At 40.3% G+C, this 17,950-nt stretch overlaps 1 protein-coding gene across 1 annotated transcript; it reads right to left on the bottom strand.

Moving 5' to 3' along the window:
- Window positions 1-1,920: 1,920 nt before the first annotated feature.
- On the bottom strand, window positions 1,921-15,921 carry CGAS (cyclic GMP-AMP synthase). Its single transcript, XM_075269538.1, has 5 exons — window positions 15,092-15,921; window positions 13,685-13,910; window positions 8,150-8,389; window positions 3,723-3,825; window positions 1,921-2,263 (listed from the first exon to the last, which is right to left on the bottom strand). Exons 1-5 carry the CDS (start codon window positions 15,884-15,886, stop codon window positions 1,921-1,923), a joined length of 1,707 nt encoding a protein of 568 aa, XP_075125639.1. The 5' UTR covers window positions 15,887-15,921.
- Between the last annotated feature and the right edge of the window lie 2,029 nt (window positions 15,922-17,950).

Genomic DNA, 17,950 nt, shown 5'->3' with positions numbered 1-17,950 from the left:
GCCAGTCCATAGTAAAACAGTATGACCTCTGTGTTCAACCTGTGCTTCCATGGACCCCTTTACATCTAGTGAGCCATGGCTGCAAAAGACAGGTATAGATCCTGTCCTGATTTTTGGCCCAGGCTCACTGCCACATACACAGCTCGTTGATCATACATGGGGTCATAGAGACAAAGGTCATGGGCATAAGGTCCAAGGCTACCAATGCAGTTTTATCCTGGCATTTTTTTTTTCCTTTTAAAAAAACCCACCAGTATTGCTGACGCTAGGTTCACAGTAGTGTTCAGGCAAATGCACCCAAGTTTTCGCTTAAATTGATTTCCATTTAAAATGAATGACCCCAGGCAGATGGGATTTCTGTCCTTCGGGTTCCCATGCAGACACGAAAGACAGAAACTGAGCACTAGTGTGAACCTAGCTTTAGTGTTTTGGGGTTTTGTTGTTGTTTTTTTTTTTATCTTGCCTTTTTTTTTTAATGGTGTTTTGTTTTATATCTCCTATGATAGGAAGATAACCTTAAAAAGCATCAGACCAATCGCATGCTGCATTTTTAAATGAATGGCAAAAAAGCAATAAAAATGAATGCAGTATTTTCAAAAAAAAAAAAAAACTTGGTGTGTAAGGATTTTCATAACTTTCTACTGATGTACCCATAACATCTTGCCACAGCATTTTTTTTTCAGTACTAAAAAAATAAAGCAAAACGTTGAAAAAGATGTATTACACAACCATAAGTGTAATTTATTTGATATTTGTATTGTATTTCCTCAACAAATATGCACTTTAACAAAGCACCAAAATCACACATACAATATATTTGATTTGTTCAAATCATATCATGAATTATATATTTTAGGCTAAGGCTGCACATTGCAAAATATAGCTAGAAAAAGTGAAAAAAAATTGCAGCAGAAATAAAAACACAGCGACGCTTTCATTCACTACTTCTTTTGTATTACGTTTTACATTTGTATCTTTTTCACCCCATATGTGTCTATGTGAAATGACGCAGCACTCTCAAAAGCAAAGGTGAAATGCTGCCTTTTTTCAAAACTTTGCTGGGACCATAAAAAGTTGGGTTTATATCCACAACAGCCAAAAATACTGTGTTTCTACAACGTGGCCTCAGCTTTAGGCTATATGTACACGGCCGTAGTGTTTGTTGTTTTTAATGTCTGGTTCTATGTCTGTGTTAGAATTTAATAGTTATGTTTTGATTGGAAGTTATATACATTGTAGTAATGGGGGCAACTAAAAAAAAAAAGTGACATTAAGCAACAAAAATATGGTGATAGTTTTACTTTTTGAAGATATCACAAGGCCTTTTTAATCCCTTCCTGACCAATAAAACACAGTACATTTATGTCATGATAAGCAGCTTGATCCTTCATATTTACATACAGTAAGTGACCACGTGGCCAACCTGCTCTAGTGGCCGGGATTGTCTATGGGTAAATACTAGCATTTATGTGTTTGGAGGGAAGGTGCTCCCTCAACACCCTATTGCCACCTCTGCAACATAATCATAGGGTGCCAGTGGGTTGTAATGGCAGTTTGGAGAGTAAAAATGGAAAAAAAAAATTGTGTTTAGAAATATTTTTGTAAATAGAAGTTAAAAAGTTAATAATTATGGGAAAAAATGTGAAGAAAATATACCTAACACTAGGTTCACATTAGTGTTCGGGTCTCCGTTCTCAGCTTTCCGTCTTCTGCCGGCAGAAGACAGAAAGCTGTCAGAGCGGGGGTGAGCGTTTTATGTGAACGAGCCCTAATTGGTATTGTTACATCAATCACTACTTGCAGATTGCAGCAGACAATACTGTCCACATTTATCACTTAGGCCATACAATATATTTCATTATTCGAATAATACCTTTTATATTGGAGGGAAATTATATGTGGCTTCTGGTAAAGGCAGCTCTAATCGTAAAAAAGAGGGAAGTCTGGTTTTTGTTTTTCTATTTCCTTATAAAGATAATCACAGTTTGATTTGTCTATAACATCCTTACTAAAAAGATTATGGGAAGGTATAAAAAAGTTGTACAGTTTGTACTTCTTAAGACATATTTGGAAAAAACTAACATATTCTAGAAAGCATGATTCCAAATTCTCTAATTTCCAGTCTTCATCTTTAGGACGTAGTGCACAGTGATGCAGTAGTGCAGTCTTGGCATGGTAAGAGCAGAACTTCTCCATTTCTCTTTGGTTTCCATTCTTTTTAAGCAGCTCCAGGAGGTGCTTGAGCAATTTAAGACACTGTTTTCTGAGAATCAAAAAAAGCATAAACATTATCAAAACCGTAATAGAAAAAGGAAAGTGGCACTAATAAATATCTATAATATCTACTCTGTTGAATAATTCATACCCTGATATAATCCAGAAATTCCCAGCAGCATATCCACAGTGGTGCTTTGCATATATGTAAATCAAAAAACATTGCAACACTCACCAAACTAGGTAAAAACAGGATCATTTTTAGGCTGATCCCACGGGACCTGCAGCTATAAAGTGCTGCGGGAAAATCCACGGCACGAACATATCATGGTTCTTCCCGCAGCGCTTTAAGCAGAAAGTTTGCAGATTTTCCTCCCCGGACTTTGTTAGTTATATCTACAGGAAAGCTGCTGGCGTTCCCGTAGATATAATTAATATGCTGCGATTTGCAAATTGCAGCGTGTCTGTAGTGCAGTTTTTACCGCAAAATGGGCATGGGATTCACAAGAATTCCATCCACATTGCAGTTACTGTAAAATGGCCTGTGGGTTCCGGCCTTAATGTAGCTTGGAGATGCTGAAAAGCTAAGCTTCTTCCATGCTACAGAGACCAGAGGTTCAACTTGACTCATGTTTGATTCAGCCCTGCCATTGATGGAGTTGTATGAGGGCTTGTTTTCTGTGGGATCACATGCAGTTTTAGTACTATCAACCTTTCTGATCATTTTTCCCACTTTTATGGGAAGCAGGATATACAAAAACTGAAATTGTGGCACTACAGTATAGGGAGTGTTATGTTTGTGGCATTTTGAAATAATATTGCTTTCTTATGCTTTTTATTTGTTTTTAACTGATTCCTAACCTGTGATGTACATGTATGTACATAAAGCTAGAGTTGAAACATATAGAATGCACTCAGGAGTTGAGCCTGTTCTTTTTGAGGGGTGTACCAGTTGTGTTACACAACTGACAGCTACCAGCACCTGAAGAGTGTAGTGGGATGATGTCACAGACGTATTGCTGTGCATTGTTCAAGCAATATAATGTTTAAGTCCACTAGTTGAATTAAAACAAAAAAAAATAATTTAAAAAAAATATAATGTATGTATAACATATACACATATATATGTATGTGTTCCAAAAAAGTTTCTCATTTACCAAAAAAATATTAATATAAAAATAAATGAATAGAACTGGTATAGCTGCACTTGCAAACATTCAAACTATTATATTATATTCTACTACACAAAAAAAAGAAACGGCATAATACAAATCACAGGAATTGGTGTCTAAACCAAGTTGGCCTCAATCTAAAATCAAAAAAACATGTGTCTACAATTTCATACAAAATTCCAATGGAAAAAAAAACAAAAACTGGCATGCTCCACCAGATGTATGGATGTATATGTACGTATGGTGCAGTACATAGAACCTTAGGATGTCTTTATGGCTCTGTACTAGTATTCTGCACAGTATTCTGCCTTGTATGTAAGAACTTGTTGCCATTACCTGCAGCACATCTCTCTTTTGCTTTTTTCACAACAGGTTTTACCATGTCCATGGTTTTTTAATATTTTTTTTTCAATGTGTGAAAATGAAATTCGCCATGTATCTGTGAAAATAAAAGCTTTCGATTATTTCACTGTAATATATACAAAAGCTGCTTTGTGATAAAACAATATGGATCCAAAAAATATATAATGAAAAAACTGAAAATGCACAATGTGTATTTCCATATCATCTGAATTTTTTTTTTAAATAGAACATAGGTTTTGAATTTTAGCGGAACAAATTGTAGTTATAATGGTAACATTTGATATTTTCTACAATGTACTGGAAAGTTAAAAAAAAAAATCAGAATGAGGTGGAATTGGAGAAAAACTGCATTTGCGTGACTTTCTATACATTATATTTATCTAATACCCTATAGGATTTAACAAACAGACTATCCCCAACTTTGAAAAATCCGGCGTCGACAATGGAGCATAATAAAACATAACTTTTATTCTTCTTTTAAAAAGGAATTACATTATGGCAATCAAGATGGATCAAGGAAGTACCGACATATCGTGGTTACTCGTTTCAGAACTAACGTTCCTTCCTCATGACAGCTATTACAGGCGCAGTCTTCCCAATACACACGTGGAAAGGGTTATTCGGCTTGAGGAAACATAGCCGCAGTTCTTCCCACACACATGCTGAATGAAGCGGTCAGCTTATTACACAGCATTCTACCGGCAACCTTGTAGCTCACGCATGCGCATTTGCCCAAACAAGATGTTGAAAGTGGATAGTTAACACATTTCAGCACAATCCTCATCTTGGGACATATCTCACTGCACTATCTATAATACAACTGAGAAAGAGCATCCTATAGAAATTGTGTTTGGTGTTTATGTCCAATTCCATATCATTTACTCTGTCTGAGCAATTGCTGTTTGACATAATCAAACACCTCCCTTAAGGGGTTGGTTAATCAGTACCACAACTCCTTAAATATACTACAAACCAGTAATGTTTTATCCTGTGCAATTTTGTACACTTGAAGAGGGGGTATTATCCTCGAAACGCTGTTTTTGCATTGTGTGTTTGTGCAATAAAAGATTTTATTTTTTTTATGGAAAAGCACAGACATTCCTCTACTTTTTTCGTTTGTGGGATACCATTGGATTCTCCTAGTTCTTCACTGGTTCATTTTTCCGTCTGGACTTGTGCAACAAGACGAGTAGAAGTCCTTCTGCTTCCTGGGATACATGTAATAGCTATATGCTGCAACAGTGGTTGTGACTGTTCACAACCCCTAAAATTGAGAGTACATCTTGACCACTAGTTTGTGACCATTCCATCTGTCAAGTGCGCGTGTATTCTCATCACCTGCCAATCACTATGTGCTTGGCGTATTATTTCTCTTGTTTATAGATCTTTGTGTGGCCACCATTATTTTCCAGCACTGCCTAAACCCTCTTGGGCATGGCGTTCAATAAAGCATCACAGGTTTCCACTGGAACCCTGTTCCACTCCTCCATGATGTCATCACGGAGCTGGTGGATGTTAGAGACCTTTCCGTTTGAATCCCCACAGATGATCAATAGGGTTTAGGTCTGGAGACATGTTTGGCTGTCCACTACTTTTGCCTTCAATTTCTTTAGCAAAGCAGTGGTTGTCTTGGAGGTGTGCTTGGGACCGTTATGTTGGGTTACTGTCCTGAAGCCCAGTTACCAAGGGAGGGGGGATCATACTCTGCTTCAGTATGTCACAGTACTTGTTGACATTTATGGTTCTCTCAATGAACTGTAGTTCTCCACATCTGGCAGCTTTCATGCAGCCCCAAACCATGAAACTCGCATCACTATGCTGACAGTAAGCCAGACACACCGTGCTGCAGCACAGCTTCTGAGTGTTGGCAGTCTTCTTATAGCCTAGACCAGGGATGCCCAATACGTCGATCGTGATCTACTGGTAGATCGCAAAGGACGTATGGGTCGATCGCGGGATGCAGGGTTCCCCGGTGTCTGTCTGTTCACAGTGCAGGCTGAGAATCATCTCCGGACACTGGCAGGCGGGGCTGCCGCAGCCCCAGCCTTCCAGTGTCCAGAGAGAACTCTCTGCCTGCGCTGTGAACAGACACTGGGGATCCCTGGGCGGCCACAGAACGCTGCTGTCTTGCGTTCATGATCCGCCTGACCCCGCCCACATGTCCGGACACGCCCACAGGCCCGGCCCCGCCCTAGTAGATCTTTTGCCTTGGTCAGCTAAAAAGTAGCTCACACACTGAAAAAGTGTGAGCACCCCTGGCCTAGACCATCTTTATGTAGAGCAGAGCAGATCCTCAGAGAGTTCTTTGCCATGAGGTGCCATGCTATACTTCCAGTGGCCAGTATGAGAGAACGATAACATCAAATTTAAGATATCTGCTCTCCATTCACACATGAGACCTTGTAATACTAACAAGTCACATTACACATTGGAGGGAAAATGGCTAATTGGGTACAATTTGTCCATTTCCACTTAGGGCTGTACTCACTTTTGTTGCCAGGGTTTTAGACAATAATGGCTGTGTGTTATGTGATTTTCAAGGTACATCAAATTTACACTGATATACAGTTAGGGCCAGAAATATTTGGACAGTGACACAATTTTCATGAGTTGGGCTCTGCATGCCACCACATTGGTTTTGAAATGAAACCTCTACAACAGAATTCAAGTGCAGATTGTAACGTTTAATTTGAAGGGTTGAACAAAAATATCTGATATAAAATGTAGGAATTGTACACATTTCTTTACAAACACTCCACATTTTAGGAGCTCAAAAGTAATTGGACAAATAAACATAACCCAAACAAAATATTTTTATTTTCAATATTTTGTTGCGAATCCTTTGGAGGAAATCACTGCCTTAAGTCTGGAACCCATGGACATCACCAAACGCTGGGTTTCCTCCTTCTTAATGCTTTGCCAGGTCTTTACAGCCGCAGCCTTCAGGTCTTGCTTGTTTGTGGGTCTTTCCGCCTTAAGTCTGGATTTGAGCAAGTGAAATGCATGCTCAATTGGGTTAAGATCTGGTGATTGACTTGGCCATTGCAGAATGTTCCACTTTTTTGCACTCATGAACTCCTGGGTAGCTTTGGCTGTATGCTTGGGGTCATTGTCCATCTGTACTATGAAGCGCCGTCCGATCAACTTGGCAGCATTTGGCTGAATCTGGGCTGAAAGTATATCCCGGTACACTTCAGAATTCATCCGGCTACTCTTGTCTGCTGTTATGTCATCAATAAACACAAGTGACCCAGTGCCATTGAAAGCCATGCATGCCCATGCAATCACGTTGCCTCCACCATGTTTTACAGAGGATGTGGTGTGCCTTGGATCATGTGCCGTTCCCTTTCTTCTCCAAACTTTTTTCTTCCCATCATTCTGGTACACGTTGATCTTTGTCTCATCTGTCCATAGAATACTTTTCCAGAACTGAGCTGACTTCTTGAGGTGTTTTTCAGCAGATTTAACTCTGGCCTGTCTATTTTTGGAATTGATGAATGGTTTGCATCTAGATGTGAACCCTTTGTATTTACTTTAATGGAGTCTTCTCTTTACTGTTGACTTAGAGACAGATACACCTACTTCACTGAGAGTGTTCTGGACTTCAGTTGATGTTGTGAACGGGTTCTTCTTGACCAAAGAAAGTATGCGGCGATCATCCACCACTGTTGTCATCCGTGGACGCCCAGGCCTTCTTGAGTTCCCAAGCTCACCAGTCAATTCCTTTTTTCTTAGAATGTACCCGACTGTTGATTTTGCTACTCCAAGCATGTCTGCTATCTCTCTGATGGATTTTTTCTTTTTTTTCAGCCTCAGGATGTTCTGCTTCACCTCAATTGAGAGTTCCTTTGACCGCATGTTGTCTGGTCACAGCAACAGCTTCCAAATGCAAAACTACACACCTGGAATCAACCCCAGACCTTTTAACTACTTCATTGATTACAGGTTTACGAGGGAGACGCCTTCAGAGTTAATTGCAGCCCTTAGAGTCCATTGTCCAATTACTTTTGGTCCCTTGAAAAAGAGGAGGCTATGCATTACAGAGCTATGATTCCTAAACCCTTTCTCCGATTTGGATGTGGAAACTCTCATATTGCAGCTGGGAGTGTGCACTTTCAGCCCATATTATATATATAATTGTATTTCTGAACATGTTTTAGTAAACAGCTAAAATAACAAAACTTGTGTCACTGTCCAAATATTTCTGGCCCTAACTGTACAAGCTGTACACTGACTACATTAGATTAGATTAAAATGTCCTATGAAAATATATAATGACGTAATAAAAATGTGAAGGGTGTAATCACTTTTGTGAAATACTGTATATTTAATTAAACTGGGCAGTATATAAAGCACAACTTCTTTCATTTTCGTTATATACAGTAATATAAAACTCTTACCATTTGTTTTATTTGCTTTTTTGGGTACCATATAGAAGTTACTCTTTTTGAATTCCTGCTTTACCTTCAGACCAAGCCATTCGTCAATGTCCATTCCATCATTAGTTTCTTCTGGCCATCTGCTACGTATTTTGAGGGCCAGAACCAGATCCACTGAAATAGCCTGAGGTTTATGTTCAATGATGAGAGTTACTGCGGGGCTCCCAGGGTCTTTCCTCTGTACAGATACACCTTTCATTCCTGTCAGAAAAATGTTCATATTTGTAGAATTATAATGATAATATCCACACTGTCAGGTTGAAAAGCATAACTTTATGTAATACAGAAAATAGTTTTACACTGAAGTTGTTAATTTGTCAGAATTTGAACCTGTGACCTGCTGTCTTGCTCAGTGTCTCCTTGCTACCTGAGCTATCAGGCTTGTGGAATCATGGCCTGTTGGACTTCTGTGTGGAGCCTACTCCTGAGGCTCATCAGCTGCTGCTAATGATGGTAACCCGCCCTGTATTAACCTTGATTGGACTGGCTATATATAGGTGACTCTGACACTTCCTGTTTGTGTTGGTATTGTGTTCTGTTTATTCCGGATACAGCCTGAACACCCAGGAGACCTCCTTGCTGGAGATCCTCTTCACTTCCTTGGAACCTCACCTGCTGGCTGCAAGCTCACCGTAGCTTTACTACAGCTCCTGAAAGACTACAGACTTCTACCTGGTCTTTACTCATCTGCTCTTGGACTACTGCCTCAGACCCCTGTGGGCTATCCACCTGCTTTCTCCAGCCTCCTCTGCATTACCCGACGACTGGACTCCTGATCCTGTACCACTAGTATCGTGACATAATTACTTAAAGGAATTGTCTCATTAAAGGGGTTGGCCACTTTCAGACCAATATTGAGAGACAAATGTTATGGTTTGTACAATAAAAAGTTGTACAATTTTCCAATATACTTTCTGTATCAATTCCTCACAGTTTTCTAGATCTCAGCTTGCTGTCATTCATTCTGTAACTGCTACTGGATAAAAGTCTGACCATGGTCATGTGATTTACGGTCCATGGTCATGTGATGAGCACACAGGTGCCGCTTGTTATAGTCACAGCAGAATAATCAGACATCTGCCTGGTAATCATCTGTGCACCTGTGTCCTCATCACATGACCATGGACCATAAATCACATGACCATGGTCAGAGATTTATCCTCTTAGAAGTAACAGAATGAATAACAGCAAGCCGAAATCTAGAAAACTGTGAGGAATTGATACAGAAAGTATATTGGAAAATTGTATATCTTTTTTTTTTTTTTATACAAACAATAACATTTGTCTCTTAACATTGGTCTGAAAGTGGCCAACCCCTTTAAGGACACTTACCCCCTTCCACAGGGTCTGCGGATAATCAGACTGAAAGTCCCCCATGCCATCTCCATATGAGTGCGGCACCAGTGCGCTTGGTTGACTGGTGCTTCATTCACTTCTATGGGGCTGCTGGTACAGTTGGAGATTGCAGTCCCAGCAGCCCCATAAACATGAAAAAAACGCCACTGGTGCTCCATTCACAAAGAAGTGGAATCAGTGATTTTTGGTTCCCATTCTCCTGATCACTAGGGAACTGTTATGGTCAGCAGGGTTTATTAAAATATACAAACAAATGAAAACCCTACGGAGCCCTCTGGGCCACTGACTACTAACCAACCTGGTGTGAACACCGGCTAACAGTTCCTGTCACTGCCAGCTAAATTAAATGACCAAGTAACCCCTGTGTGTGGTGGTACCACCCAGGCAACTACTGCCAAGCCCACTCCCAGTCACCCTGTCTGGGAAGTATTGCTAGCTGCCCCTACAGAGTTGTACCACACATACAAGGCAGCATGCTGCCTGACTAACTGTGGAATTGCTAGCTCAGGGGTCATTTGCTAACTAGGGCAATTCTAATAGTATTTCAGGCAGGAACCCAAGAACACACATCATTTCAGGTTTGGAATGAGATCATAGAGCACCGGGCGTCCAGACCAGCCCCCTTATATAGGCAAGGGGCGGTCACCAGCAAATAGCTCAGCTGCCCAATCCGAGTGTCCATTGGTCGACTCCTATGTCGATCACCCAGTCGACCACGCCCGGTTGCTGCAAGGCAGATTAACCCCTGCAACGCTGGACTGTGCAGAGGAACTGACAGCGACGCCCAGATCATGGCCGCAGTGACTGCACAATCCTAACAGGAACCCAGTAGTTGGTCCTTATTGATCTGACACTTATTCCCTATCCATAAGTGTCCTTAAAGCGTAACTAAACTTTTGGAAAACTTTTGATTTGCTGGCAGTATTTGTGTAATTAATAGATTTTGTAATATACTTTATTAACAAATTTTGACTCCTTTCTATGACATCTTGTATCTCTTTATTCTTTCTCTTGCTTCTGTATTGAGAGCTGTTCGTGGTTCTCACTGAGTATGGAGTACATTTAAAAAAATGAGTCACTTCAAACGATTATATTGCGGGCATTATAAACTGTGATTTTTGGTGTCATGAAAGAGAAAATTCTCTTTGTAGTGTTATCTATATTATTTCCAAAGAAAACACATTCGAGATTAGGAAATTTATATGCAGCTGCATAATACATATGCTAGAAATATCCCAATCTCGACTGTTTTCATCCAGTGATATCTCTGGAAATAATATACGAGATAGCAACTAACTTACATTTTAGAAATGCCCAAGATATAAACTGTTTGAAGTGACCCTCCCATACCCTCATGTTCTCTACATTTTAGACAGCCCCATACTTCATACACAGATAATCAGTGAGAGGTAGGAACATATCTCAATACAGAAGCAAGAAAAAGTATTTCACAGAAAGGAGCCAAAATTTGTTAATAAAGTAAATTAGAAAACTTATTAATAACACAAATACTGCCACAAAATGAAAAGTTGAAACTGAAACTTTAGTTATGCTTTAATGGAACAATCCCTTCTTTTGTTGCAGATTTTGTTGCTCAAAAAAACGCAACAAAATCTGCAACAAAAGAAGCTGCATTTCCGCACCGTGGGGCCTTAAGCCTAAAGGGGTTCTTCAGGGAGTCTGTGAACACTTAGTTCATCCAAACTTTTTAAGAGCTGAACTTAGGGATTTCAGACTGGTTCCAACCCTGGTTGATGTCTCCCATGTTCACTGCTGGTTGTTTCCTGAACCCAGAATCTATGTCATGTTTTAACAACTGTAATATCATTGTAGATAGCAGTATACATGTTGACACATGTATAGTAAGAGAGGAGAACTGCACTCAATGCTGTTATGCTTCTTAATAATTTAATTTAGAAATATGTAAATATATACATTTCAGTTAAATACCCCTCATCAGTTAATTGTATATATGTGATGAAGAGACCATCAGTTATGTATCTTTCTTTGTAAGGTATTTTTCCTTGTATGTATCAGCCTTACATATACCTTTAGGAATGTTGTGCTTAAGCTTTGTTTACATTGGAGGTCAATTTGCTTCAGTGGTTTTATGTATATACATGGGAGTTGGCCCTTTCTGGCCAGCCAGTTTTATTGCCTCGGACGGCAGATGTCTATGGAGGGAGGGAGATTGCAAATCACCATCAGTTGAACCCCAATCACACAACTTTACACCAGTCCGGAAAAAAACCCTCTTTCCCAGAATTCTGCAATGGGGGGGCTACCTGGAAGGGAGGTGTGGTTAGATACCAGCCTTTTACTGCAAGGCAGACCTAGATTCCTGGTTCACTCAGAAAAGAGGTAGCAAGGAGAGCTCTGACTCTGGAACAGCATGTAAAGGACACATGCTTTGTTGGCCTGACTGAAGAACACACCCTGAGCTAACCAGCTGAAGTCCAGAGACCCCAACTACAAACTTGTTTTGTTAGTGTTTCTTTTGTATTCCTTTATTCCCATTTTATTTTCTGTATTGCATTGTGCTTTTACCTGTATTTGCTTGACAGTCACTGATATGTATTTCCGTATATGTTAGTGGCTAGTACTGACTCACTTGGGTTAATAAATATATAAAATATATAAAGCTTGTTTCATATTATCCTATCAACTCAGACACTTATGGGCATTGAGTGGAAAGTTAAGAAACGTGATAGAAGGTGTGCCAAGTGGCTTGGTAAGGCAATATCCTTCACATTGGTGGCAGCATGGTATAGGATAACAGCATGTGGGTGCAGTATCAATCAGAACACTGAGGATTGTGGCAAACCTTTTTAATCAAGCGTGGTACTAGGCTTTAAAATATGGTAAAAGTTTGGTAAGCTGCTGTTCTCTTCCTTTTTTTCTTTGTTTTCTGTCTTATCTTTTATTTGGCAACGGCTGCTCTCAGCTATGGCAAGCTCATATAGCAGGCAAAGCAAGGAGTCTCTCATCCAGCTCTGTGAGCAGAGAGGCCTCAAAATAACTGTCAAGACCAAGGACCTGCTGATTTCTGCACTGGTGGAGCAGAAAGTCTTGAAGTGTTGGGCAAGAAACCATCACCATTCTAGAAAGTCCAGCTGTTGACCTTGTTTCAGAGATAACTTTGCCTTGTGGGACAAACAGCCCAAGTCCTCAAGGGGAAATGGACTTTTCCTTGCAAATGGCCTTACAACAGCTGTGCCCCAGTAACTCTTAACGGTCGCTTACAGTTGATCCTCGAATATCAACGAGCTGCTACTGCAGAACATCAGGCTGAGTGTCAGGCTGTTGCTGCAGAGTGTCATTCCAAGTTGGAACATCAATTAGAGATGGCCTGGCTGCAGAAAACTAGCAGCCCTTCCCAGACCCAAGTCCAGGATGACCATTCATAGAGGCCTCACCTGGAGAACTTCCCTCCAAGCCCCAAGGAGAGGTCCAGCGATGCCATGTCTTTAATCAGCCAGGACACTTCAGGGTGGAGTTCCCTAACTGCCCGACGAACACCCCTGCTTCCCAGGCCATCACAGCTGGTTCATCTGGGTATTTGGTTGGGAGAGTGGAGGCTCAATCCAATGCCAACAATCACTGTGGGGGATAGTGTAGTCATGGGATTTCGGACACTGGGGTGGATGTTACTCTGATGCAACCTGATTTGTTCGTCCGGACAGTATTGTCCCCGGGAAAACTCTGACCCTGAGGGGTATTTGTCAAGAACGCTTAACTATACCCATGGTTTGTGTCCATCTGGACTGAGGTGCAGGATGTGGGGCTAATGCCTGATTTGCCTGCTAATGTACTGGACGGACAAGGGGCCCCTGGTGTCCCAATATGGGGTGGATGGGACGCCAACTTGCTGTGAGAAATTGTCTACTAAGGCTGATGTTAATAAAGAAGCAATGGAAGGTAATACTCCAAATATAACACCTCTTTATTCTCAATGCAGCCCTTTAGCTCTACTTTAGAAAAAGTGAATCCAGAGCTGAAATTTGCATTGGGTTATATTTGGAGTGCTGTCTTCCATTGCTTCTTTATACTAAAATATACATAACTGTATAGCTAGCAAACTGCATTATGTGATCATAAGTCAATATACAGGTGTAAAAAGTTAAATTTCATAGGACTCACCTTTCTTGTCAATAACTTTCTTGATAAGAGGTCTGAATTTATTCACTGTTATTATGGCTGAAATATTTCCATTTGAATCTAGATAGTTCTGCATGTCTTGTGGCATTCGATCTTTAAAAGCCAATGTGTAGAAAGGACCTTTCCCATCAAAGTTTGTCAATATAATTGAGTTGTAACTTGGTAGGCAGATTTCCAACATGATGTCAAATTCATTTGGCTTTGATATCTGTGAATGTGAGAATAATTTGTTAGATGTGCTATGAATGGTCATAGAAAAAAGTGAAACAGCAGCTGTAACGGCATCCAACGGGCACCAGAAGTTACAGCGGTAAAAGGTGAACTCTGGCTCTTTGATTCAAGTAATAGGAGTGGTGCTGCAATTCCTCAACACCCGGAGGCTGTTACAACCGCTGATCCTTTTACCTGTTCCTTACCATGGTCAACTCTGGTTCCTCTTCAGCCTTTAGGAGGTCCTTATTTTGTGTGGACGTCAGTAAAGGGGGTGCTATACTATGTGAGGCCCCCAGTTAAAATTTTAATATGAGGCCCAGTCTTTGCTAGTTACACCCTGAAAATATGACATTTTCCATGTTGCTGAAATAGTGGTACATTTGCTCTACGTGGTCACGCACCTCATTACTTACTTAAACTGTATATGTAAATCTGACCAAATTACCATAAAGCAGCACTAATTATTTTCCCAGAATGCTTAACATATACCATTGTGAAGCACAAAATACCCCCACATCTGCCAAATACCACAGTGCAGCACAACATCCCTCCCCAGAAGTGCCAAATACCAAAGCATAACATCCATCTCCACAAGTACCACATAAATACCACGGGGAACCATGGTCGTATCAGCCCATAGGACAAATCATTTCAGCCCATGCCAGGTTCATGCATAAGCAAGCAACCTTTACTTGGTTTGAAGTTTAGGGACCAATATAACTTCTGCTCCCCACATCTTTAAAATCATGTAAACCTAGCTCCAGTTATTCCCAAGTCATAAGTATATAATTATTCAGCCCCAGCCCTGGATAGTCCGGGGCAGAACCAGCATCTGATCTGGGAAGTCAATCTCTATTAATGTTGGTCACTGACCCAGGCTAACTGCAGCTGGACTTTGAGGTGTGGGAGCAGCATTGGAAGGCACCTTAGCCCAAATAGCAGGTGCTATACCTGGGTCTGAATAGGATATATAAGGAAAAGCATCAGCAAAAGACCGTACTCATGTCAGAAGTCAGAAGCTAACAGCAAGTGCTGCAGAGGTGAGCAAGAAAGTAACTGTTAAATTCTCAGTCTGAATAGAAGAATTTAAAGATACAGACTTTGAAGAATCAGTGTGTTAGGAGAGATAATGGGTCGTCTTTAAGGTTTTGTGCCCCTATAATACATTTATCTTACCTTGACACGCTCGTAGTAGCTTCCAGTGGGTAGTTTCTTTATATCCTTGAAAAAAGGATCATCACTGAATTGATCAGACTTCAGGACTGTGTTTACAATCGCATTTACTTTCTGTGCTGCACTGGAAATCTCTTCCATCTTCAACTTTAATTTTCTATCAAGCACATCTTTCAATCTCCTAGGGGCTCTGGAATTAACAGGTTTTACATCTTCTTCCTTAGTTGTTTTACGACGTACTTTTTTCTCTAAAGCCATTTTAGTTTGTGGTTGACCATTTTCCTGTGTGTCATCATTGGCTTTACATTTAACATGTCTTACATTTTGCTGTTTGTCTACCTTCTTCTTGGTTATAGAGGATTGATCTTCAGCTCTGTTGTTCGCTTCTAAGTCCATTGTCTTTGATTTACTCAGTTTCTTGGGAGGTTTCTTCTCAGTTGTAGTTGTACTGTGCAATCCGACTGGTAAATATCTCACATTAGCTGTAAGTTGTGCTATCTTGTCCTTATGTTCTGGAGATTTTCCTTTATCTTCCCCTTTCTTTGCTGATGTGTCTTGTAAACGTTGATGATGTCTCTCAATTGTGCCATCTGTAGGATTTTTCTTGCTCTTTGGTTCTTTCTGTTGGGATTTCCTTTCACTTGAATGTCCATTACATTTGGTGTCCACTTCAGATGATGTATGTTTTCCAGGTTTCTTCAAGTCTCCCTTTCCTGGTAAGGTTTCACCATTAACTGATTGACCTGAATTATGAGCAGAACGTCCCCTGCCTCTTGGTTGTTTTTGGCGTGTGGCCATTTCTTTCTGTTGAACTGGTTGTTGTCTGCCTTCTATTTCTTATGTGTAAACTGTTTTTTTTTCTTCCTTTTATAATCTGTGCCCCTCCCAAGCCAGAGTATTCATAAAGAAATGAAACTGAAAGTTTAGGTGGATTTCAGGAACAGACAAGCCCTTCCCCGTGACAATTTCTGACAGGAACTTGTTAAGCAACTTCTTTACTTCTGAGTATTCATTAACCAATGTGAAATAATATCTGTTCAGCGGGAAAAAAAAAAAACGCTGTATACAATCTTGTGACACCATGAGTAAAATACAGTATAATAGGTAACCTAAGCAGAAACTTCAGAAATGCAAGATCTTTGTGTGGATCGGGTCCCAGATTTGTATTGGGTCGACAAGTTCAGTATGAACCCCAGCTTAATTTTGCTTAAGAACTAATGTATAACATTCTTGGGGCTCCTATGAATCTATATATCAATGTCTAGCTCTTGAAGGCAAACACAGCCAAAGTTACCTCAAAGTGAAAGTGACAGGTATGTCTATGGAAAAATATGGTAAGCAGTGGAGAGAAAGTCTGAGTTTACCCATACATTGTGCTAACACTCACTTTTACGCATTTTAAAATATAAAACCTTAAAATGATCCTTTTTTGAGGTTAAGGTGCTTGCTTGTAGTTTTTTAGACATATGTGGCAGCTATGTTGCAAAAAGCAATGGTTTTATAGAAAACTTAGCTCATTTTGATGACTTGTTAGTGCTATAGACTTGTTGTTATTTGTTCTATTTTCTTATTACAGTAGTGGCCAAAATTGTGGACACGTTTGTGAATTGAGGCCTTGTTTCAACTTACTTGCAGATATTTCTATGGTTTTGCTATGTCTAATTTTTTTAGTCTATGCTTGTTTACTGTTATGTTTACTGTGTGTGTAGTGTTATAAACTTTGAAGATATCAGAAGAATTTCTTGAGTTTTGACACTGAATTTGGTATCAATTTTTAGTTTAGGAATTAGCTAAACTAAACTAAATTAGCTCAGTTATGCCTCTGTTAGAGTCAAATCCTCCATCTTTGTATTTTGTCAGTCATCTTGTAACCTTTCACACATAAACTGTATAAGTAAGTCGCAGCTGGCTATTTGTATATCTTATCTTCATGGTATATGGAGGTCACTGAGACTCATTTAGCACCAACATGACATCTTATCTCTGTTTCCATGATATATGCATATAGACATAGTGTAAGCTGTTAGTTCACACATAAGTGTTTTTGAAACTTTCTTTGTTTAAGGACAAAGTACAAAGTCCATTAAGCTGTAATGATATGCAAATTACATGAGGCCTCAGCCAATAGTCATGTGCCAGGTTTATCTTATAACCAATCATTTTATGCCAACCATGTTAGAATAGTCCAACCTGCTCTTGTCTGTATTGTATTTAAACCACCTTTGTGCACCATTAAATTAGAACTCACTTGATACACCATCAGTTGTGTGTGTGGCTTCTCCAGACCTGATAATGGGCGTAATTACTTCAGGCCTGATATTTAATTTGGAACTCAGCAACATACTCTATCATGGGGACCCCTTAATGTCCCCAACACCTCTGCTATCCCGATATCCGCCTCTCCTCATTGGAATATGGTCAGTTGTCGTCCTTCCTGAGGAAGTTTTCTCTTCCTCTCTTGCTCTCCACGCCCCTGACCGTGCTGGAATCTTATGCTGCGGGTTCGGCTCCCCTCCCGCACGCCCTTTCAGCCCTCTATGATCTTCTCCTTTGCGACTCCACTCCAGGGCTTCCCTCTTTTGTAGAGTCTTGCAATTCTGATCTCCCTTCGAGTCTGGCGATTGGAGTAAATCTTTCAGGTTGTCCCATAGGTTGGCTTTACCTTGTAGTGCACAGGAAAGGAACTTTAAAATTTTAACCCGTTGGTATAGGTGTCCCGACCTTCTTCACAGAATCTTCCCTGCTGTTTCTGACCGGTGTTGGCGCTGTGGTACCGAGAGGGGCACCATGCTCCATATTTAGTGGGATTGTGTCGTCCTCCGGCCTTTTTGGGATGTGGTCTTCTCGCTTTACGCTAAGGTA

The sequence above is a fragment of the Leptodactylus fuscus genome, chromosome 3, assembly GCF_031893055.1.
Source record: "Leptodactylus fuscus isolate aLepFus1 chromosome 3, aLepFus1.hap2, whole genome shotgun sequence".
Lineage (NCBI taxonomy): Eukaryota > Metazoa > Chordata > Amphibia > Anura > Leptodactylidae > Leptodactylus > Leptodactylus fuscus.
Note: the sequence above shows the minus strand (reverse complement) of the source record. Positions and strands in the feature narration are given on the sequence as shown.